The sequence below is a fragment of the Phaseolus vulgaris genome, chromosome 11 (assembly GCF_051622355.1).
Source record: "Phaseolus vulgaris cultivar YP4 chromosome 11, ASM5162235v1, whole genome shotgun sequence".
Classification (NCBI taxonomy): Eukaryota; Viridiplantae; Streptophyta; class Magnoliopsida; order Fabales; family Fabaceae; genus Phaseolus; species Phaseolus vulgaris.
Window position 1 is genome coordinate 873,172 of NC_143508.1, and position 23,813 is coordinate 896,984.

Here is a 23,813-nt window from a genome sequence, read left to right on the forward strand (position 1 = left end):
TTATAACCACTTTATCCGTTATAACTATTCTATCAGTTATAACTATAAATTATAACTGCTTTTATCATAAATTATAACTGCTTTTATCAGTTTCAAGTTATAACTATTCTATCAGTTTTGTTTTTTTTTTTATAAACGTAATATTCAATAATGTAAGTGTGTAACAATTCTTGATTAATAAAATATATAATTTTCTTTTCTTCTTTTTATCTTCTTCTCCTACCTCAGATATACAAAACCAATATTTGTGAAAAACGTACGAAAACAATTCACATTCTCTTGGTTCAAGACAAATATTCTAACAATATTATGATAAATAATTTTATTATTAACTTCTTTATAATTAAATACTATTTTTCTATAAATATTAGCAATTTTTTATTTTTAATCAATAAAAATAACTAGAATAAACTATAAAGATACAAGAAAAGGGATGTCTAAACAAAGAATAAAGATGATTATATTGTATTTATACATTATGACTTAAACATTTGATAACTTCTAAAAATATTAATTAATACGAGAATAAATGAGAAAGTAATTATATATATATATATATATATATATATATAAGTATGAAATAAGAGTATTTTAGAAGGAAGACAATATTTGATTTCAGCCATAAATAAATAAATATGTATAAAGATTATTATGAGATAACTTTTTATTTTTTTTTGTGTAGTTATGAAATATTTCTTAAAACATTATAAAAGAGGAAACGAAATGTTTATTCCATTGAATCATTCATAATTCTGTTATTTTGTTTGGATATTCTTCACCCAGGGTTGTTTACATTAGATAAAAGATATGTTTAAACAGATTTTGATATTCATTAACACATTGTTTCCTTTTATGACTAGGTTGGTATTTAAAATGTGTTTGCATATAATGATTAGAATTAGAAGGTAATAGGAAAGAAGGGGAAGAGAAGGCAAATATTTAAAGCTATTGAAGGAGGAACATGTTACAAGGAAGTAGTTGATTAAGGGGTAGTATGTCAAACGGGAGAATGGGGAAATGTAGTGTTGGATCACTTGTTGGGAATGTTCAAAAGGGAAGTATGAGATAAAAAATTAATTATAGAGTGTTTTAGTAACGAAATGAATTCTTTTTTATAATATATAATAAATAAATTATTTCCTTTGTCTGAATGTACTTTTAAATTTTCAAAATTATTCATTTTGGAAAAAAAAATACATCAGAAAAACAATTCCAAGATATAAAAAATACATTCAGACAAAACAATTCCAGAAAATAAAATCTGAAAACATATTTAAAAAAGTAAATTTTAAAAATGTTCCATAAATACAAATCCGAAAACATATTTTGAAAATGAATTTTCTAATATATTTTAATAACAACCCTCTTATTTGAAAAAATATTTTAATAATATATTTCATTTGACTTAAATAATTGGTTATGATTTGGTTATAATTTGTCAAATCACAAATTGATCAAACTACTAAATTTTTAGAACAAAATATTCAAACTACCAAAAACAAAGTATAAATTTTTTATAAGGGACTACCCTGAAACATATTTACTAGGATTACCTAAGTTTTAATTCTTCCAAACATAAACTTAAGGACTAGTATCCGAAATTTCACATAAATTTGTTTTTATACAGACACAATTTAGCCCCATCTCTCTATATCTATATGACAAAAAAGTACTCATGTCAATTCCACAGACTCCCTACAACAAGGCTGTACTCATGGGATTGGGGAAGAAATGCTCTCGGCAAATCAACTTCGGTTGGCTGGATTTGCTTCCAATAAGATACTGAAGAACAGTGGGGCCCCCATCAAATATATTTTGATGCATCTTCCTCACAACTAGATGTTTATCTAGAACCATCATTTCCAAGAGAGTTCTACAACTCTGTCAGAAACTCAAATCAGCATATACACTTAAAACCAACATACAAACACAGGGTAAGACAAGCAGTGACAACATACAAAACCATATCCACGTTTAGGATCACAGTCACAAAATGAAAAATAAAAGAGTAGATTACAGCTACACTGAGATTTTTTCAAATTACACTTACATACTGTTTTCACCATAACACGGAACTCCTTTACCAAGGACTACCAGTAATGCAAGTGTAATATTTTTAAAATATAAGGAGGTAAATGTATAATGTGAAAATGGACAACAATATAATTCTTTAAAACGAAAGGAAGGTTTGTGGAGAATTTTCATAAAAAAAACTGGAGTTCCAATGTAACTAGAGAAAACCACGAGGGGGTGTTAGTGTCATCAACCAAGACCTCTTGAGAGACTTAGTAAACATGTCAACCAATTGGTAGTCGAGGCTGACAAACTAAATAATAACAAAGCTAATAGATATTTTCTAGACATGAATTTCTCTCTAGTCAAAGTAACAATCAATCTTAAATATGTTTCATCCTTTCCAATCATATCTTTAACAGTAATAAATTGAGTTATGCATTAAGAAACTTCTCTATTTTCATATTTTACACAGATCATCCCTTGTCAGCTTCTTTTTACCTAGTATGGAATAAAATCTGTGATTGCAAAATACACATGCGCACACACCGGGTGCACGTAGATATAGATTTTGCAAGTCATCGGAGTTTATTGCATAATTTTAATCTAGAGGGGTGGAGGCATATTTCAATAATACCTTGGGAAAAGGATTATTGACTCAAACTTGTCTTAACATTATTCTCTAAGGAAAAAAAATGGAGATAAGAGTCCAGAGATATTTCAGAATAGAAGCGCAGAATTTTGAAAATTTAGTAGAATACCTGCGGATTCAACACGTGCATGTGACGTAGAATATCATCCTAACATTCAAATGAAATTGTCAGTAGATTTTAAAGAAACTACATACTCAACCTTTTTTAAAGAAACAGGTATATTGGTGTGTGAAACAATTGGAGTTACCATTCAGCATAACTCTATAAAGCACGTACACAGACACTAGTAATGCTTAAAAGTACAAGACACTGTAACACATCTACACTCACAAGACACCATACATCATAAAACATAAATAATCTACTATATCTATATTATATAATAAAGAAACTACTGGTCTCTATGCATTGAAATAAAAACACCTATATATAATAGGGTAGTGTGAAATCGAAACAAAACAAGTCACTGGAATGCAACCAAAATCGATAATGTATCACTGAGACTTTGTCGAGCTGTAAATCTTACACCAAAGATGAAGAACTGAGAAGTTGGATGCCAAATCTCACACCAGAGATGAAGGAAATAAGGATGAAGGCATACACAAGAAGTATTTTAAGCAATCTGTCTCTTTCGAAAAATTTGAAATTTGTTAAATTTTTAAATTAAAATTAGATAGTGTTGTAGTGATGCCTTCTTTTCATTAAAGCCAAAAAATATTTTTTTAAATCGGACACTACAAGTGTGTCTAACATGTGTTGTGCGGCTGTTAGTGTCTAATACTTGAAGATGCCTGTGAATAGCAATGTCCGTGTTTCTGAGGCAGAACGATAAGATTGAAATTGATGAAGAAAGCCCAGCAGTAGAGGAGGCTGTGTACTAACATGAAGTAGATATAATCCTCCAATATTCATCGTAACAACCTTTATTGCTGTTTTTCTCTCTTCTTTGTAAAATCACCCATCAGACAGTAAGTTGCTGATGTCTGATCCAAAATCAACAAAAGATTCAAGTTTTTCACAAAAGATTCAAGTTTTTCACAAAAGACTGTTGAACTCCAAGGCCTTAAAACTTCGTACAGATTAAATGGGAAAAACATTCTCAAACAGTCCCAAGCTGTGTGGACCTATCTCAAGGGAAACGGGTGCCTTTGTCATATCCTTGAAAAGGGTTCAAGTAAGGAGAATCCAACGTTTTCTTCATGGGATGAAAAAGATTCCATGGAGCCCAACATCACTGACACATGTATGTTTCATAATACAAAGAAGGATACAAGGGTTCTCGCACATATTTTAAGGCAAATGGTGCAGCTCAAGTGTTTTGAGATAAAAGTAAAAGTTGTTGCTGTTAAACAAAGAACCAAAGGGGTAACAGAGTATGCCACTTGACTGCAGAATTTCTGGCAAGAGTTTATCCATTATCGAGTCTTTGGAATGAAGTATACAGAGGATGCAACCCTTTTAAAGAACATCACAGAAAAGGATTGGTTGGGTATATGATTTTTTGGCTGGATAAACCTAGAAATTGATCAGGTCAGGGTTCAAATTCTTGGACAAAGGGAAACACCATCCCTAGAGGGAACCATTTCCATTGTTTGTGCAAAAGAAAGTAGGAGAAATATCACGCTTGAGATCCAAGTTGTGGATGTGTCTGCTTTGGTTGCTAAACCAGAAAGGAAAGAGACAAAACATCAAACTCAGTGGAAAGAAAACAAAGATAATATATGGTACACTTATTGTAAGAAGCCAAGACACAAAAAGGAGAAATGTTGGAAGCTGCATGGCAAACCTCCATGAAAGCAACAGGTGGACATGGACGGATAAAAAAACCTCAAGCTCACATGGTAAAACAATCAGAGAATGAAGAAAATTCAAGGGAGGATTCAATAATGAGGAGACAAAAAGACCTATTAGGAACTACTAGACAAAAAGAAACTCTCTGAATTGTGCTCTTGCTCTATCAGGTAATGTTTCTTGTATGAGTGTCTCAAATAGTGGTAACTATTGGATTGTGGATTTGAGAGCTATGGATCATATGGCATACTCGTATAAACTTTTGTCCATCCTTTTGTCTTTCTTCGGTGAAATGAAGAATCAAATTGGAAAATTTGATACAATTCTTTGTAGTGACAAGCCCAAAGAATATTATTACCCTAATTTCTCCTCTTTTGGAAATGATGGAAACATTTGTATAGAAGGTTATGAGTGGCAGGATGACTTAAGTGGAGAAATGCATAGAAAGTAATTAGTGATCGCATAATACCCGACAGGGTGAAATACAAGTTTTATTGGATGGCTATGTCTAACTACACTATATGGCAGTGAATTCTAAGCTTTAAAGGGACACTAGAGAAAAGTAGTTCTAGCCAGTACGTATGATGGTGAATGAGTGATTTGGGGTTGATTTCTACACTGCCATCTTTGACATTGCGGTCACTGATGTGAAGCGCAGCTCTTGGCCCACCAACAGCCTCAACAATGGCAATGTTGACAATAGGGAGGGTGGTAACACCTATGTATGGCAGCTGAAGAAAACAGGCAAAGCTATGTCGGATCAGGTGCTCCGTGCCAAGTTGAATTGAAAGGGAACAGTGATCTTATTAATTTTTTAACCTAATTACATGATTCAATCTCCTTTTACATAAAGGCTGATAAATAAGAAAATAAGGCAAAACTTCTCAAGATATTTTATTATTACAATATGTTGCAACCAAAAAAATAAGTTAGAGGACCAAATTGAATAAGAGCACAAGGTTAAGGAAGGAATTGAAGCTTTAAATAAACAGACAAAGAGTATATTTTAGTTTTAAATAGATCATTATGATAAAAATGATAACATCATACTCCAAATTATTGCAACTAAAGAAATTGAATTAGTCTCAATCCCTACAAATTGAGTTAATAGGAGAAAGAAAGTATGCAGGAAGAATGTTAAGACCTAAGATGTTGCTAGTGTACCATGTCAATAAAATAAAGTCCCATATTTTCTGAATAAGTTAACCTAATTCGTTTGTAAAGGATAAAAACTCAGGTTGTAAATAAGAAAAAAACAAATCATTTTTCATTGGCCCCTCTTAATATTTATATGAAAGAACACTCACAGCAGAGCTGATCACGTTTCAAAGTTTAATGAAATATTAAATATATTAAATAAAAAAGCATTGCAGTGTTTGCATACCTCCAACATCCCTGGGTTTTGCATCACTATCCCAAGAACACGACGTCTAAGTCCTCTGTAAACAATGTTGTTGATGGTCCCATTTCCATTGATCCATGGTAATATTGGCATGCACGATTCACCCAAAGAAAATTTTAGAGTTTCTTTCTGATGATTGACTCTGGATAAGCCAAGTCTATCTTGCTTACAGCTTTCATTCCTATCACAAGCTTGATTTATTGTCACTCCGTCCACGTTATCAATAGTAATCTTTCTATCGCTCAGAGTATGAACAGAAGAAGTATCCCTTTTATCTGATTCATAATGCTCACATGTGAGATCACTCTTCTCAATAGTTTTTCTTGAGGAAGGTTGTACATCGTGACGAAAATGAGATGGCAAAAAATACTTGTGACGGTATAGGACATCAACAACACATACAGTATCATAAGCATTAACCTATACAGTAAAGAGAATATTGTTATAGAAAATGGTGGGAAAGAAACAAATTAGAAAAATAAAATGAAGGATTTTAAACCAGTCTGAGAATAAGTTATTATGAATTTCTGCAAAAACCTTTCAATTTCAGAGGGAAAAGTCTCAAATTACTACTACTTCAGCAATATATATACATGTGCATACACCTGCATGCGTGTGGGTGTGCACATGGAATCTGGTAGAAGAGTATGATCACATTTATTTTATATATTTTATAGCAACAAATTTTGAATTAATTAATTCATATACATCAAGAATTATGTGCATTTATTTCTATTATAGGAAATTAATTTTTCTGTTTATTTCCATATTTGTAGCAGAATCAGTATTTTAATTCTGCATAAGTATTTCCTATTGTTCATTAGTAAATTGACCTGTGACATGGATTGTCGTGTTACTTTTGACTCCTCTAGTTGCAAGTTTCAGGAATTAACATTGGGAAGGATCATTGGCAGTTCTAAAGAATTTGGTGGTCTCTACTTCTTTGAAGATGGATCTAACTCATGTGGACAAACTCAGCAAGTCATATAGAGACTTGCGTAGGTGACATACCATATTAGATGACTCCCCGTAAGCAACAAATCCAGGAGGTTTCTTCATGTAGACATTTTCGTCAAGGTCTCCATGTAGAAATGCATGATGTTAAGCTTAAACAAATTTCAGTGGTGAATAGTAGCAACGGAAAGAGAAGTTGAATAGGTGTCATTTTGGCAACAGGGGAGAAAGTGTCAATATAATCTTAGTTGTGCATTTTTGTGAATCCTTTGGCAACCAAATGAACTTTATAACAACCAATGTGATCATCGGGTCTTGTTTTAAGATTATACAACAATTGATTGGCCAGTTGGAAGAGGAACTAATTATCAAGTCCCACTACTATGAAGGATGCATGTATCATCAATCATCGTTTGTAGCCACTCCAAGTGAGGCAAAACTTCACCTGAAGACTTAGGAGTAGGAATAGAAGATAATGAAGACAAACAAGTATATTGTATAAGGGAAGGCCATGATAATTGAATATAGAAAACACTTCCAATGGACTCTTCATTAACCAAATCCAAGTACATTTCGAACAATCATCAATAAAGGTAAGAAAATATTTAAAACCAAAAGGAGTAAAAGTACACGCAGGACCCCAGATATCAGAGTGAACTAAAAAAAGGGAGACAAAAATCATTTATTAAGACTAATAGTACAAGAATGACAAACATGTTTTCCTAATTGACATGACTCAATCCAAAGTAGACAAACATTTTAAACTTGGAACTATCTTCAAAAATTTCCTCAGCTTATTCCCTATTTATAACATAATCAATATTTTAATTCTCCATAAATACCCAATGTACTATGATTCTGAACAATTTAGAAGAATAAAAATATACTTTAATCATCTAATATATATACCACATTCAACAAACTAAGAAAGATACAAAGATTCAATAAAGGCATATGATAACAATATTAGGAAATATATAAAATAAACAATCTATCAATGCATAAAGAAGCACACCTACATAGCCCAACAGTTTCTAAAAGTTCAGAAATATTTTAGTCCACGTGTGTTTATATTGACTCAGAACATATATCACAAACCCCAAATCCTAGATCTGGTTTTAAATTGAAATTGAAGAACAAATCACAAGTTACATTAAATAATGGGTTGTGTTTGAACATGATTTTGGGTCTCAAACCCTTGTTTGAGTAGAAAGGGGAAATAGTTGTTTTTCATTGGGTCAAACCATGAGTGAAAGCAGACAGGCATTCTTTAAACTATTGAAACAAGGAAAGAGGGAGGAACCTTTAACGTTTTCCCAAATGCTTGTAGAGCATCAACAATCAAGCCATCTACCTTAGCTCCTGAAAGACACCCAAAGAAAAATAAACAATCTCAAGTTTAAGTAATTGAAAAACTTTATATATTTTAGTAGATTTCAAGTCAATTTATACACCGCTAAATCTCTGTATATATACCTGGAAGGTTTATAATCTTGGAAATTTCTCCCATGCTTAATCCTTGGTCACCAGCCTTTTGAATGGCAGCATAAACAACCTTGAAGACCTCTGCACAAATGCCATATCCATGTTCTTGATTGGAATACTCTAACAGCAATCGTCGTGCATAACCTGCCATAGCTTCCCAGGGTGATTCAGTGTGATTTTCTTCCAGAGGTTTGGAGTCACAAGATTTAACTATTTCCAACATATAGTCACAAAGAAAATAATCGCAACTTTGGCCAATGTTTAATTGTAAATGACCTCTAAAAGGTTGGCCATTGTTATCATTATCCTTGAAAAAATTTAAAATATCAGCTTTGGATATTGTTGTTTGGTATGCAGAAATGGCGATACCAGGAAAACCTTTTTCCCGACGAGAAATAATTTCACCTTCTACACCAAACAAGGATTTTGATTTTTTAGCTTTATCACCATATGAAGACTCAATAGCATCAAATTTACGCTTTGCACTTCTCAAATCCTCAGCCTCTCCAACACCGTTATCTGGTAGGCTTGGCAAAATTAAAATGTCACCTGAAGAGACTAAAGCAAACAAATGAAAAATGTCCCCACATTTTAAATCTTCAGAAATATTGGCACCCCCTTCTGTGAGGTCTTCGCCTCTTTCCTTCAGCCACGCAGCAAATTTAACAGCTTGCTTTCCAGTATTAAATGGAAACGGTGACTTCGAAACACTTTGCAAGAACTGCTGTGAAAGTTCAAAACGTTCACTGCCAGTGCCCCCAACCTGTCAAATGATGATGTAATTAAACTTGTAGAGAAACATGCTTAGGCACACACACGACTAAAAGAATTCCATATCAAAAAGAAGTCAGAGCAAGAAATTTTCTGAAAACTATAAATATTGTGTTTATTTCTTGTCATTCTCAACCTGATAGAATCAGTTTACATACTTCAATCAAACTTGCAATGAAAGATAACCTAACTAATTGACTAATAGAAAACCAGTAGTAAGACTATGAAGAAGTGTACAAGTAGTCCCAAAAGATGTTTCTTTTAGTATTCCACTACTCTATTTTGTTGATTGGTATTAAGGACATTAAGTTTGATGAACAAGAAATACTATTGGAGATGCCATTACCAGCTAGAATTGGTGAGACAATTATTCACAGGCATTGTCCCTAAAATAGAGAACTTTATAAGGTATAGCAAAATTATGAAAACTTGATATACTGCCATATGAATACTACTTTTCTTTATTACTCTATTACAAACACATTTAATTTGTTTTTACAAATTAGTAACTAGTAAAAGAGAGGAGAAAGAGAAAAACAATTTGAGTAATATAGAATCCTAAGAGTGAAGTGTCAAATTAAATAAATGGGAACAATACCAGAAAAATATCATAAAATTTTAGGCCGCTCATGGAACAAGGAATGACCAAGGGGGGTTGCTTGAAATAGTTTTACCGTCTCCAGAAGTCTAGAGCAACATCCATAAAAATGTCAAGATCACATCAGAGAACACCTATTCCACTCATGGCTACACTTGCAAAGAAATGATTTGGCCACAGCCCTAACATACCAAATCTAAACGACATTGTTTTATTTATTTATTAGTTTAGCAACTTGTATTTTAGTTTCAACACAGACTATTCAACTTTGACTTCAGACCATCATTTTAACCTTGATATTTAAGTAATTCCTAGTATCAAATAAAAAATATTCATTTGTTATGATTATTACATATATTCCAACCGACGTTTAATATCTTTTTATTACAATATCTATTATAAAAATAGTAAAACATGTTCTAGTTTTTCAAATACAAATATTTATTTAATATATATAGTAAATTTAATAGAAGAATATTTATTAAAATAATTTTAGTATATAACAGTTTAATAGCATAATATTTATAGTAAATTTAAATATTATTCTCATAACAATTTCTAACTAAACTTGTACATTTCATGTTCTAAGTTAATTTTTTAGTTATTGATCATAGATATGTTCTTTAATGTCTTAGTTTACATATGCTACACCTTATTACTGATCATGAATCTTATGGTTCACGATTTTATTTGCAATCCAAATAATGGGTCATTTGATTCATGATTTGAATCCTTATTCAACTATCTTGAACCTAAAAATTAAGAACAGTGACCCTGATAAGATTTATCTTCATTGGGATTTAATTGAGTATGTGACTACCAATCAATGACTTTGATATGAATTCCATAGCTCAAATAAGTATTATTTCAAATATACAAGCACGTTTCACCTAGCTTGGGGGAATGTAGGAACTTTTAACTTGGTATAAATATAAACATATTTTAATCCATACTCTATATTTTAGGAAACCTTTGTACACGTGGAAAGAATTTGGTGAATCATGGTACTAATAGTAATAATCAGTCTACATGTGAATATTTATAACCTGTACAGCCTTCAACAGAATGGAATCCGATTCTAAGGCTAACATACACGATTTAATTTCTTAATCAGCTATAAATCAGTAACAGTATCTCTCATTCACATGGGCTTAATTATAATACTAACAACAAGAATACAAACATTTTCTCACCAAGTTGAGTTAACATTGACACAAGATTATCTTGGAAGCGACCCTATAACCACATGGCATATCCTTTTCAACAGGTTAAGCTGCAACTTTCTTGTAAGATAAAGACTACTTCATTTACAAAAACTATACACACCCAGAAATAGTTTGATATTGCATTCCAGAGACAATTCGTAAAATATGGGCAAAATTATATGGAAACATAATAATCAGTGTATGCATTACCAGGCGTATGGAAACATAATAATCAGTATATGCATTACCAGCCTTCTCGCTATTTCACAAGATGACAAATGTAAAGATGACTATATTAACTAACAGCACAAAGACAAGTTAAGCACATAACAAATCAAATCAAATCCTTTTATGATGCATTTAATAAAACCAATGAGATTGGGAACACCTTACCATAATTTTTTTCTCTCTAAGATAGTTAAAAGCAGCAAATAGATCATGTTCTGAGTATCGGTGAAGAATATCTGCTAGTAAATTTGGTGGCTGAGGACCAGTTGAGGTGCTTAAAAAAACAAGTTTAAATAGCTCTACAGCATTTGAAATAGCTAATGATTCGTTTACTTGTCCATAAACATTAGCCATGTTCTTCAGAAACCCGGTAAATTTTTTATCAAGTCGCTGCCGACGTGATCTTTGGGAGGACAACGAATGGGCCTTCCCACGATGACTCCGAACAATTTCACAAGGGATAGCTGATGTAATTTCTGCATTTTCTTGAGATTCCTGTCAAAGAAGATTTTTGTAGTCATTGTGTCAGACATTTTTCAGAATACCTGAAGACTATGGAACATAAATTGTAAAAAAAAGGAAAAAATTCCTCTGAGAAGGATAAAGAGAAGAGAGCAAAATGAAAATTTAGAAATTCAAACTTAAAACACAAGATTCAGCAAGAAATATGTTAAGTCTTCTTTAGATACTCAGAAACAATGACTTCACACAACTGTTGTTAAAATCTTAGAGAATTACATAGCCATCAGCATTCAGACTTGCATCTGAGCACCCTTCATATTGCATTTGACCCTTTTGGGAGGAGGCATCCAGCTTAGCTATAATCTTGCAGCGAAGAATCTCCTCAAGGGCTGTCTTGATAGTTTTGTTCTCAAAGTCATCCCAAGCTTCTCTGTTTAGACTTCTCGTTTGAATTTCAACATCTGGACTATTATTTGAGATACCTTCGTAGGGCTGGGAACGCACAAACTGTTTGCATTCATCTGAGTTTAATGACATGTTCTGATACTTCTGCAGATGTTTTGCATATCGTTCACTAAGTATGTTACAGAGTTTATTCACTGCTGTCCGAAATCTCAAGTTACCATTCAACAAAGTCATTCTTTCCATACAAGCAGTTGGAGAAGTTGGTAGATCAGAAATTGACTTCCAATATACACGACTTTTGGCACCAAGAACAGCACGGTGTTTAACATATTGGATCACCAACTGCCTGAAATGATATAAAATCATGCATACTCAGACCACAAAAATAATAATATATTCATGGCCTTACAGGAGAGACAGACAACTAGTAATCTGAATTACAACAAATATGCCTCAACTTACACAATAATAGAATGGACACAGACAGGGAGGAAAAGTACTTGTTATCTTATTAAATACTAATCCTTGACACTCTTAAGCTATTTATACATTATAATTCAAGCCAATATTTTAAAAAAAATCTGGTTAATGAAAAATTGTTTCATTAAATCGGCATTCATATCAATTAAAAGTAATTTATTTAGCTTTTATCCTTTCTTTGCAAGTTAATCACAATTCTTAAAATAACTATTCGACATCAATTAGAGTCACAATAGTTTTTGTCAGAAGTTATCACAAAAATATGCATGACAAAAAACTCTTGATTTAAGTTTGCATTACAGGTTCCACTAATAATGCTAACAAAATAAGCAAGAAAAAGAGATGAATTATTTAATTCAATTTGGCTTTAATATATAAATGGTTCATGTTCAGAGAGTCGTCATTTCCATACCTAATCTAAAATAAAATAATTATGTCACTTGAGATTTAGCATGTTCCTAAAACTTCTGTTACCTCTCAGTTTTGTTTGACCAACTGAATCTTCTACGACGTGTAGGCTTCATTTTCTTTAAGACACCCTGGTTAATGAGGGGGGTACAGTCTTCAGGTGTACTTCCCTCAAATTCTTCCATGCCTGTGGCACAGTCTCCTGACTGCACATCCAAATTATGTGATTGTTCAATGTGCATATCCACAACATCAGTTAATGCATCAATTCTGGCATGTTTTGCGGGCCTGAGCTCGGTGAATTTATTTTTCCTACGACAAGATGAATCACCCATGCCTTCAGGTGAATTATCCTGTTTCTCCTCATCTTTGAACTGACTAACAAAATGGCGACGGCGCTTACAAGAATACATGCTAAGTACCTATAAGTGGCATTAATAGGAAAGAATTGCAAGAGTCACTCATTTTGAAATCGTGCAACTTAAACTTTTATTAAAATAAAAAATAAAAAACACTTTTCTCATTTAGAAATTTTAAATTATGAGAGTTCATTTCCATTTACATTTCTCAGTATAGTCTCAAACTATAAGCAGCAACAAGTTCAAAAAACGAAGTGTACGAGAAATTTCATCCAATATTAAAGCCATTAATTTCCTTCCATAAATAAGGTTTCTTGTGAACTACAACTACACAATCATGCTTTCTTAGAAAAATGTAAAAAAATAATAATATTATTTTGGGGGAAACATATTTAAAACGACTAACCTGCCCATCTGGAACTATAACACTTTGATTTTTCTGAATATCCTCCATTACAAGTATCAATTCATCATTTTTCTGATGTGAAGTACTTTTCCTGGGAATAAATGTTCGTATCCTATCTTCAATTTCATCAAATAACTCTGGAGATAGACTCGTGGATGGACGCACTACCACACAAACTTTTGTGCTCAAATATTCAAAAATAACAGGTGAATATACTTTTATGCATTTGACCAGCACTTGTTTTTTAAGTATGCTTAATATTCCATCAATAGTGTTGGGATCCACTTTTGTAGGCTTATCCTTCTCAAAGCTACTAAGCCACCTGTTTAGTTCAGGTTTCAAAATGAACCTTTCATCCTGCATGCCGAAAAATGCAAAAAAAATGACTTAGGGAAGTCGAATATAAATTTTAAGGAAAACAATATTTAGTTTATTTGCAATATGATTAGGAACGGGAAGAAAGACAGACCTTTAGTCTTTCAAGTATCCTATTTGCCCTTTGAGTGTCATCCACACTTAAAGAAAAATTTGCATGGCCAGCAAGTTCCTCACTGGCAGTCGAAGCCACAAGTTCGGGTTTAAGTTCAATTTCTGGTTCAAGTTTGAAATTAGAAGACCAAACTCGATATGTCTTAGATTTTAGGCATTGTTCTTCCCTCACTATCATTTTAAATCTACCGCAAAAATCTACAAATGGAATGGTGCTTTTTTTCAGTTCAATCCCAAGTCTCTCACATATCTGTTTACAAAAAACACCCAATATATTCTAAATGAAAAGGCAACAATATTCAAATTTAAGGAATCATCAGGAAGAAGCAACACTAATAAACAAATCTTCACTTGAAGCCAGAAAGATTAAAAAAAATGGAGCTCATTTTAGTCAAAAGAGTTCACAAGTGAATACAGGAGACAAATGAGAAAGCAGGTCCAGAGGTAGATATAATGTATTACATGTAAAATATTTGTGGTATAGCAAATTTAAATCCCACACCTCTTCTTCATCTTAATTCATCAATTTCATGAACAACATAAATTAACTCTAACTTTTGTTTATTCTTTCTTTTCTCCTGCAATTGACATATGTTCATGTCTTACCAAAGAGCATAATATAAGAATAAAAATAGTACCTCCTTCAAAGTAATGCCACAAGATCCTGCAGCATCAATAATATCAAAAATTTGATGCTCCGTGGGAAGCTCCACAAGCTGATCAATAACTTGACATGTTTTTCCAGAGTTCAACTTTTTATCTTCATTTCCAGATCCAGCAGTTATTGGGTCAAGAAGCTGCAGGCAAGTTTCAATCTGCAAACACATAAAAACTTACATTTAGATTACAAACAGAACAAAGTTATGCCTAAGAGGTGGGAGGGGGGAATTGGCTGGCTGACCCACTGAAAGTACAAAATGTTCAATTGATATGAAGTGTACCACTGTAATCATGAGATTATCAATCTATATTAATCTAAAAGATTGAGACTAGGAGCTAAAAAAAGAGATTTGGTTACTCAGACAATAAATAATATTAATCTCATGCCATAAATAAGGGAGAATTTGTCATCGCTGACATGTTTTTTGAAAGGATTGTGTTAAAGCCCATAACCAACACAACCAAGTTTTATGTTTTCAGGCAATCTTGCAACAGTAAAAATGTCATACTTAGAAATTAAATGGAAAAAATGATACATTGCAAACCCTAACAATCTGTTTTTACCCTTAATGTGACTGTTTATTTATTAGTTATTTTTCACATAATAATGTGATGGAAAAGTTGAATCTCCTTCCCATGAGAAGAAGATGATTTGTAATGCTTGCCAAGAAAGACAATGCAAAGACAATTGTAATATACAGCTGAGACTAAAAATTCATCAAAATGAGACGTAAAAGTAATGATACAGTGTAAGCTAACCAACCTTGCCATTCACCTTAGCAAAAAACTGCTCCACAATACCATCTGCATTCAACCTTTGAGTAATCTGGTTGCACAAGAGCAATAAGGCAAATCTGAAAATAGCTGAATACATAATTATAATTTGGTAAGTTCAAAGTCAGAAAAGCAATACTTGATTCCAAGCCCTTCGTTTTGGACGAAATCCACAGTAACCAAGATCCTTCCTAATATCCGACACAAGAAGAACCTTGAAGAAAAAGATAACAGTAAAAACGTGAGCATAAATGATGATATTAGCTGGTCTGGTTGGTAACTTCAAAGAGAATTGAAGGAAAATGAACCTTGCCTTTGGCTTTTGCAAGTTTGTCACAAACAGCTTTCATTTGAGGTGAGTAATCATCCTTTAGATGAACGTCTGTTTGAAACGTGGTTCCATCTGCAAGATGTTTCGCATAGCAACGAAGGAACACTAAATTGGTAGTTACAGATGAATAATTTTCAGACTCACCAAAACTGGAGATTCGCTTCTTCCTCTCAATCGCAGAACGCTTGACGATTAAACCTCGACACTCAAGACTCCTCAACACATAGTGGAATTTATTGGCATCGATGTTCAACCGTTTAGCAAGCCGAGTTTGAGTAATACCATTTCTTCTAGCTTTAGCGAGAAGGTGAAGCACGCGCGTTTGAGCATGTTGAATTGATTGCGATTCGTATAGACCGAGAAAGTTGTGAACAAGGCTCGATTGAGGAAATACCTTCAAATTGAGGTTCTCAGCATCCTCCAATTCCGATGAAGATGGCGGTGGTTCAAAACGGAGAACCGGAATGCGGAGCAGGTTCGTCCATAAGGCTCTTTTCACGTTGCGATTGAGATTGAGATTGGTGGAAGAGAGACTCGGTGAGCCTTCCAGTTTCTCCCATAAGCCTGCAAGAGTTACGCCATCTTCAATCCCACCACAGATCTCTTCCACCGCCGCATTCACGACGGAGTCCATTATCTTCTCCACACTCTAGTTACTCGTCTGATAACATCAAACAATGCCCAATTCCACACTCTAGTCCATTAATGGAGTTTGATTTAAATCTCTATTATATTTTAAAAAAATTACAACAGTTTTTAAACGTATAACAATTTTAAATTTTAAATATATTTTCATCTCTTTAGTTCTAGAACGATTATTTTCCTTTTTGAAATATTTTTATTCTTAACTTTACATCTTCAATCAATCACACTATAATATTAAATTGATTAAGTTATTTTATCATTATAAAATTATTTTTAATTCTAGATACCTATATAATAATTATAAAAATAATATCTATACCTTTATACCTATTAATTGCTTTTAATTTTTTTATTTATTTTATCTTTATATTAATATTTAATTTTATTATTGTATTATGGTTATTGTGTCATTTCTTATTCTCCTCTTAAATGTTTTTAATTTTTTTTTTCATTTTATCTTTATTTAATAATTTATTTTATTAATTTATTTTATTTTGGTTATTTGTACATTTTATAATTTTAAAAATTAATAAAATAATTTTTTAATTTATTTTATTTGTTATTATTTAACTAGAGGGTGGGGAGAAGGGAGAGAGTGAAGAGATTGATTAGTTACTTTTCTTCTCTATTAAATAATGTAATATTTTGTGGACCACTTTAGCAGGAGGGTGAAAATTTGGTACGTTACTTTTCTGATTTAAACTAATATTTTTCTCTCTCCTATATAGGTACCTTCTACCCACTTTCTCTCTCCACTACTCTTTAACTTCTCATTTTAATGTTATTAAGAAAAAATGTTTTTAAAAAATAAAAAAAATACTAAAAAAATAAAAAATCAGATACACAGGCACGTTGTTCCCGCTAGTAAATATATAATAGAAATAATTATTTCAAAATTAAAAATTAAAAAAAAAATAAGGGTAACATTATCGAAAAATTATTTACAAAGTTTAAGAAAAATTCTATCTTTAGACTCAGAAAAATAAAACTTTCAAAAATTAAGGTTTAGAAAGATCAGATACATATTTTTTTTTAAACATTATAAAAGAGGAAACGAAATGTTTAGATATGTTTAAACTTTCAACAGATTTTTTTATATTCATTTACCATATTGTTTTCTTTTATGATACAAGTAGAATTTACTTTTTTTTTAGAACTTACGTTTTTTTTTTTAAATATAATTTTCTTAAGAATATAGATTCGAGAAATATAAAATATTTATATTCTAAAATTGTAAAATAAAATAATAATAAATTTTCTAATACAATTGAAAAATAATTGAAGCAATCTATATTTTAATAAGTAATATTGTAAATTTATATAAATTATTCACGTGTAACTACCTAGTGTTCCTACTTTGTTATGCGAAACATCTTGCGGATGGAGACCTTCATCTAAAGATGATTCACCAATGAAACTTGCGAAAGCAAGGACAAGGTTCATTTTCCTTCAATTCTCTTTGAAGTTACCAACCATCCTTATAGGTATATACATCCTTCTGCACACACATCTACAATATTATATGATATTCAAAATATATATAAATCAAATTCAGTTTTTTTTTTTATGATTTCTTACTTTCCTCTGATAAATTTATGTTAATTTTTCCTACTTTCAATTTTTGTAATTTTTGTTTGAACATGCATTGTATTTACTTTTAAATTTTCAAAATTATTCATTTTGGAAAAAAAATACATAAAAAAACAATTCCAAGATATAAAAAATACATTTAGACAAAACAATTCCAGAAAATAAAATCTGAAAACATATTTAAAAAAATAAATTTTAAAAATGTTCCATAAATACAAATCCGAAAATATATTTTCAAAATGAATTTTCTAATATATTTTAATAACAACCCTCTTATTTGAAAAGATATTTTAATAATTTTATTTGACTTAAATAATTGGTTATGATTTGGTTATAATTTGTTAAATCACAAATTTATTTCTAACCTTTTGTATTTTAATAAGTTATTAGGTTTTTTTTTGGATTTTCAAATAACAGTTCAATTATAAACATCCTTAATCTTTATAACCTAATCAGGATGAGTATTTTAGAAAAAGAAAGAATAGAGTGAAATATATATTTTTTCATGATTTGGGTGTGTAAAAATTAAGGGAAACGGTAATCAAATTTTTAACTCCATATACCAAAATAATTTTCTTCTCGTAAGACATAAAATACGAGAGGAAAAAAATGATTTTTCTTTTCAAATATTGAAAATAATATTTTTAAGAATGTAAAATAGTATTAGGATAAAAAAATTTGATGTTTTTAGAATAAAAAGTGAGATTTATAGATAACAACTTACTATACAAATGATACTTAAAAAAAAAAGCAAACGAATAATAAAACAAGAGTATGGTTTATATTGTCCTCAACTATGTATTACATTTAAAAAAAAATAGAAAACATATCTATTGTCTTTATACATGTGTATGTGTATCCTGTTTCAGTCCTACTAGATTGTGCATACAAAAATAAAAAACATATTCAATTGTTTCAACTATTACAATTTACGTAAAAAAAATAGAAAACATATTCAATATATTGCCTTTATACATGTGTATGTGTATCGTGTTTTCAGTCTTCAACTGTTACATTGTGCATACAAAAATAGAAAACATATTCAATCTATTGCTTCAACGATTACATTACAAAAATAGAAAACATATTCAATTTATTGTTTTTATATTGTCCTCAACTATTCATGTGTGTATTTTGTTTCTAGTCTTCACCTATTACATTATATTGTATGTACAAAAATATAAAACATATTCAATCTATTATCTTTATATTGTCCTCAACAATGCGTGTATGTGTATTATGTTTCCAGTCTTCAACTATGGCATATAAAAGTAGAAAACATATTCAATCTATTGTCATTGCCCTAAACTATGCATGTGTATCCTATTTTCAGTCTTCATATTACATCGTACATACAAAAATAGAAAACATATTCAATTTATTGTATTTGTATTGTTCTCAATTATGCATGTGTATTTGTATCATGTTTCTAGTCTTCAACTATATTACATTGCCGTGGATACAGCTAGTATCTTGCACATCAAATTAAAATACATTATTTAAATCAAATCAAACATTTTAAGTAAAAAAAATATGCATAACATAAGACTTATTAGATAGACAATCTGCTTCGACTTCGTTTACAATAACTAAGCTTTCAGAAAAGTAACCCATATAGAAAGTTTCAATCGCCCTACATAAATTTCCATACAAAAATATAAAACATATTCAATCTATTGCCTTATATTGTCCTCAACTATGCATGCATATGTATCTGTATCATGTTTCAAGTCTTCAACTATTACATTAGATTGTACATACAAAAATATAAAACATATTCAATCTATGGTCTTTATATTGTCCTCAACAATGCTTGTATGTGTATTATGTTTCAATCTTCAACTATTACATTGTATTGTACGTATAAAAATAGAAAAAAGTATTCAATCTATTGCCTTTGTATTGTCCTCAATTATGCATGTGTATTTGTATCATGTTTCTAGTCTTCAACTATATTACATTGTACATACAAAAATAGAAAATATATTCAATATATTGCCTCTTATTGCCAGTGGATACAGCTAGTATCCTGCCCATCAAAGTAAAATACATTATTTAAATCAAATCAAACCTTTTAAGTAAAAAAAAAAAATGCATAACATAAGACTTACTAGATAGACAATCTGCTTCGACTTCGTTTACAATAACTAAGCTTTCAGAAAAGTAACCTATATAAAAAGTTTCAATCGTCCTGCTTACTAAAAGTTTCATTGTTTATGTCCAAGCAACGAAGCGATAAATCTACATTTAATTCCATATGACACAACAATGTAAGGGTCGGTCCAATCAAAACTGAAAATTTGATTCCAAGATTCTTTTATCCCATACCTATTCATCACCCAAACAGCAGCGCATATTTCCTGAACAAATCAAAGAGTAGACTCTTAAAGGTCTTGTACTAATTTGTACAACAAATACCCGTTGTCACCCTCAGATAATAAGGAGGGTCGTCAGTACGAGCTCCCCAAAAACTCGAGTTTCAGGATTAAATGTCAAAATAAGATAGTGCCATGAGTTTCCAATCCATTTCTCTGCACCCAGTGCAAAATTCCATGGTAAACCACTCCATTATTGAGAGCCAAACTCGGAAATACAGATTACACAATCAGGAATTTCCATAGGTTTCTGATAGCTGTCGTTTTGCTGTCAAATTAATATGATTCTAGCGTAGACTTGTCTAACACTAGAGAGATGATAGTATAATTGTGGATAAATGTCCCCAAGTCGTCTCCCAACGAATCCAATAGTAAAATCAGTTGATCAGGGTTTAAAATCTATCTGCAGACAATACAAGTTAGCAATAACAATAAAGATAAAAAGGGGTTGAGATAGTTGTGCAAAAAATATAAAAGAAATTAAAATAGCAAATAAAAAGCGGTTGATCCCAAGTTCTTCCACCATTGAATTCTTCACAGGTTCTCTAAAGATTAATCTTTTCTCAATCCTCCAACAGAGCTAAACCAGATTGAACATGCGCCGATCTGATTCAACTGAAACTCACCAGTAAAGCATGCGTCTACTGGTTTAATCAATACCCACTTTGTTCCATGCGTATACTCCATGGGAATGCTTACCTCTTCTCCCTTGAATCATGCGCCCAAGAAATTAATTAGAACAATGCGAACTAACTAAGAAACCAAAGTTTAAGATAAGGAAGACTCTCAATCATGCGTTCAAGTACAACCTCTCACAAAAACCAGTTTTCCAGGAGATTAGACAATAAAAACAATTGCTATAGAAAATTAAAAATCGAAACTTTTATTGAACAAAACCTCATAACTCAATGAGGAATGGACTCATCATCATAATCTATGTAGCACAAATACGGATATGGACACTGACACGACACGGATACGGACATGGAGATACGTATAATCTCTAAAATGTAGGACACGAGGACATGAAAATCTATATATTATATAATTTTGAATTATATAAATTGAAAATAAATATTTATGTGCAAAAGTATGTTTCAGATTCTTTTGGGAGCAGGAAGATATTTTTCATGACTGGTTCAAAAGAATTTGTTCCTTATTTTTATAATCATAATAAAAATTTATATAATAAATTTGAGTTTTTAGAAAATTATTGTATTTATACCTTTTAAAATTGTGTTAGAACCGTGTTAGAATTTTAAAAAATCCAACAAATATATTTTGAATTGAACACTTCACTGATAAGTGTCATACGAGTGTTGACACGATACGTGTGTCTGACACGGATACACCCATTTAAGAGAACTGTTCGAGCCTCATAGATCATAATCAAGGGAAGAAGAGTAATACTTATGAGTCAATATAAACACATCCAAAATTTCTGAACTTTTAGAAACTGTTGGGCTATGTAGATGTGCTTCTTTATGCATTGATAGATTGTTTATTGAGTAATGAAATATTGACAACCCTACTTTTTTATACAACCACATTTCAACCCTCAATACTATTATTTTAATATTTTTTCATATCATTTAATTATAAATTTACTATATATATTTATATCTAAATCAATTAATCACATCAAGAATTGTATACAACTCTCATGGTTGTCAAAGTATCATTTCTCTTGTTTATTTTATATATTCTCCCATATTGTTATCATATGTCTTTATTGAATCTTTGTGTATTGACATACAATGAAAGAAACTCCAAACTTAAAAAGTGGACGATATATCAAATGTGGTGATTGACCCTAATGACTTGAGGTAGAAACATATGCATTTATTGGATGCTAGCTCTTGACTGAGGGAATTGTTATGGTATGCTCAATAATCCCACATAACTCAGAGTCGAGACCAAAGATAATTTAAATATACATTTCTTTCTTAAATTTCCAAAATGCTTTTTAAGACAAAATTATAATAAAGTTTCAAATTCTGAAGCGGATAATAACTCAAATAATTTTTCGTAATGATGTTATCACAATCTTAAAAAATTTCACCACCACACTCATTCATTCACATATACTAAAAACCTCTAAAATTTAATGGGGTCACACCACTTTTTTAATGACCCTTTGTATGTGATTTACAAGTTAAAAAAAAATTTAGTTGCAAAGAGAAAGAGCAATAAAAATGGCATAAGTAGAATGTTGCCAACATTCTTATATTCATATTGTTTGAATTTTAGATTTTAATTAGGCAGTGTATTTTTTCCACCTACACAAAATATTATATATTTCTAGCACAATTTTAAATTCTCTTCCAAAATACAATTTTGGTATGCATGCAACTGAACTGTCTTCATAGTTTCTATCAATATTTTGATTCCAAGGATTCAATTATCTCTCTTGATATATATCATTATGTCCAAATAAGAGGACAAACTTTATTCAATCAAACACACTTTAGTAGTGGCTGATATATCACACAAGAGATTTGAAAGCTGCTTCATCATAATTGTGAAGGTTAAATTGAAATGAGAGTCCAATCTAACTTTCCAAGTGAATGCAAACAAAATCCAATATGTATGGACATTATTCATCACTCAAGTCAAGTGACAAGGAGATGGAGAAACCCAAAGCAAGGTCACTATAACAAACATTAAATTATTATGATTTTCACCAATCCCTATATAATATATACTTAAATGATATATTTTTTTATGAATTAATATATGTATATATATATATGTATGTATATATCACTTAAAATTGAGACTATAAATATGCTATGAAAGTGATAATTCCTCATTTAAACTCATTTTGATTTTGCAATTGCAAGCATTACACTTTAATTTTGACAAATTCTTTTGCATCATATCAATTTTAATGATATCAATTTATTATTAAAATAATGATTTTTTTTAAAAAATAATAAAATTAACCTTAAATAAAAAGAGATGGTAAATAAAAAACTATTTCCAAAACTTCTTTCGTGCAATACATTTTCAGATTTGGATTTCTGAAACACTGAATTTTGATTTTTTTTTTCTGGAATGCATTTGGAAATTTTTTTGTGTTAAAATTTTTTTACTCCAAAATACATTTTTTGTATTTTTTTTTTTAAAAATTTTGAATTTATAAATTCAAAAAAAAGAAAAATTTAAAAATGATAGTATGCATGTTTAAATTAATATGGTGTCTTCTCTTTAGTTTTTGGTTTAAATATTCAGAGAATTTGTTAGTCAAATAAATAAATAAATAAATGAAGAAAAGAAAAAATTGTTTTACCATGATATAATAATCCACGCGTCAATTCGTAGACGAT

At 30.8% G+C, this 23,813-nt stretch overlaps 1 protein-coding gene across 6 annotated transcripts; it reads right to left on the bottom strand.

Moving 5' to 3' along the window:
* Positions 1-1,490: 1,490 nt before the first annotated feature.
* Positions 1,491-16,604, bottom strand: LOC137819376 (uncharacterized). Of its 6 annotated transcripts, none has more exons than XM_068623315.2 (15): positions 15,852-16,604; positions 15,683-15,757; positions 15,533-15,595; positions 14,748-14,924; positions 14,090-14,359; positions 13,621-13,977; positions 12,922-13,277; positions 11,839-12,313; positions 11,266-11,595; positions 8,887-9,061; positions 8,290-8,442; positions 8,117-8,175; positions 5,842-6,279; positions 2,775-2,813; positions 1,491-1,881 (listed from the first exon to the last, which is right to left on the bottom strand). In XM_068623315.2, the coding sequence occupies exons 1-15, from the start codon at positions 16,506-16,508 to the stop codon at positions 1,696-1,698; spliced, it is 3,810 nt and encodes a 1,269-aa protein (XP_068479416.2). In that variant the 5' UTR covers positions 16,509-16,604; the 3' UTR covers positions 1,491-1,695. The 6 variants fall into 6 exon arrangements, with proteins under 6 accessions (XP_068479416.2, XP_090153403.1, XP_068479341.2 ...); XM_090297277.1 differs by having other exon boundaries at positions 15,857-16,578; XM_068623240.2 differs by having other exon boundaries at positions 8,290-9,061.
* Between the last annotated feature and the right edge of the window lie 7,209 nt (positions 16,605-23,813).

Excerpts from the sequence above, each read along its gene's own strand:
- LOC137819376 (XM_068623240.2), bottom strand. The coding sequence starts at position 16,508 with ATGGACTCCGTCGTGAATGCGGCGGTGGAAGAGATCTGTGGTGGGATT. Across the intron at positions 15,596-15,682 it reads AACGAAGGGCTTGGAATCAA|ATTACTCAAAGGTTGAATGC; the intron begins GTATTGCTTTTC and ends TTGTGCAACCAG. Across the intron at positions 9,062-11,265 it reads TTAGAGAGAAAAAAATTATG|GTTGGGGGCACTGGCAGTGA; the intron begins GTAAGGTGTTCC and ends ATCATTTGACAG.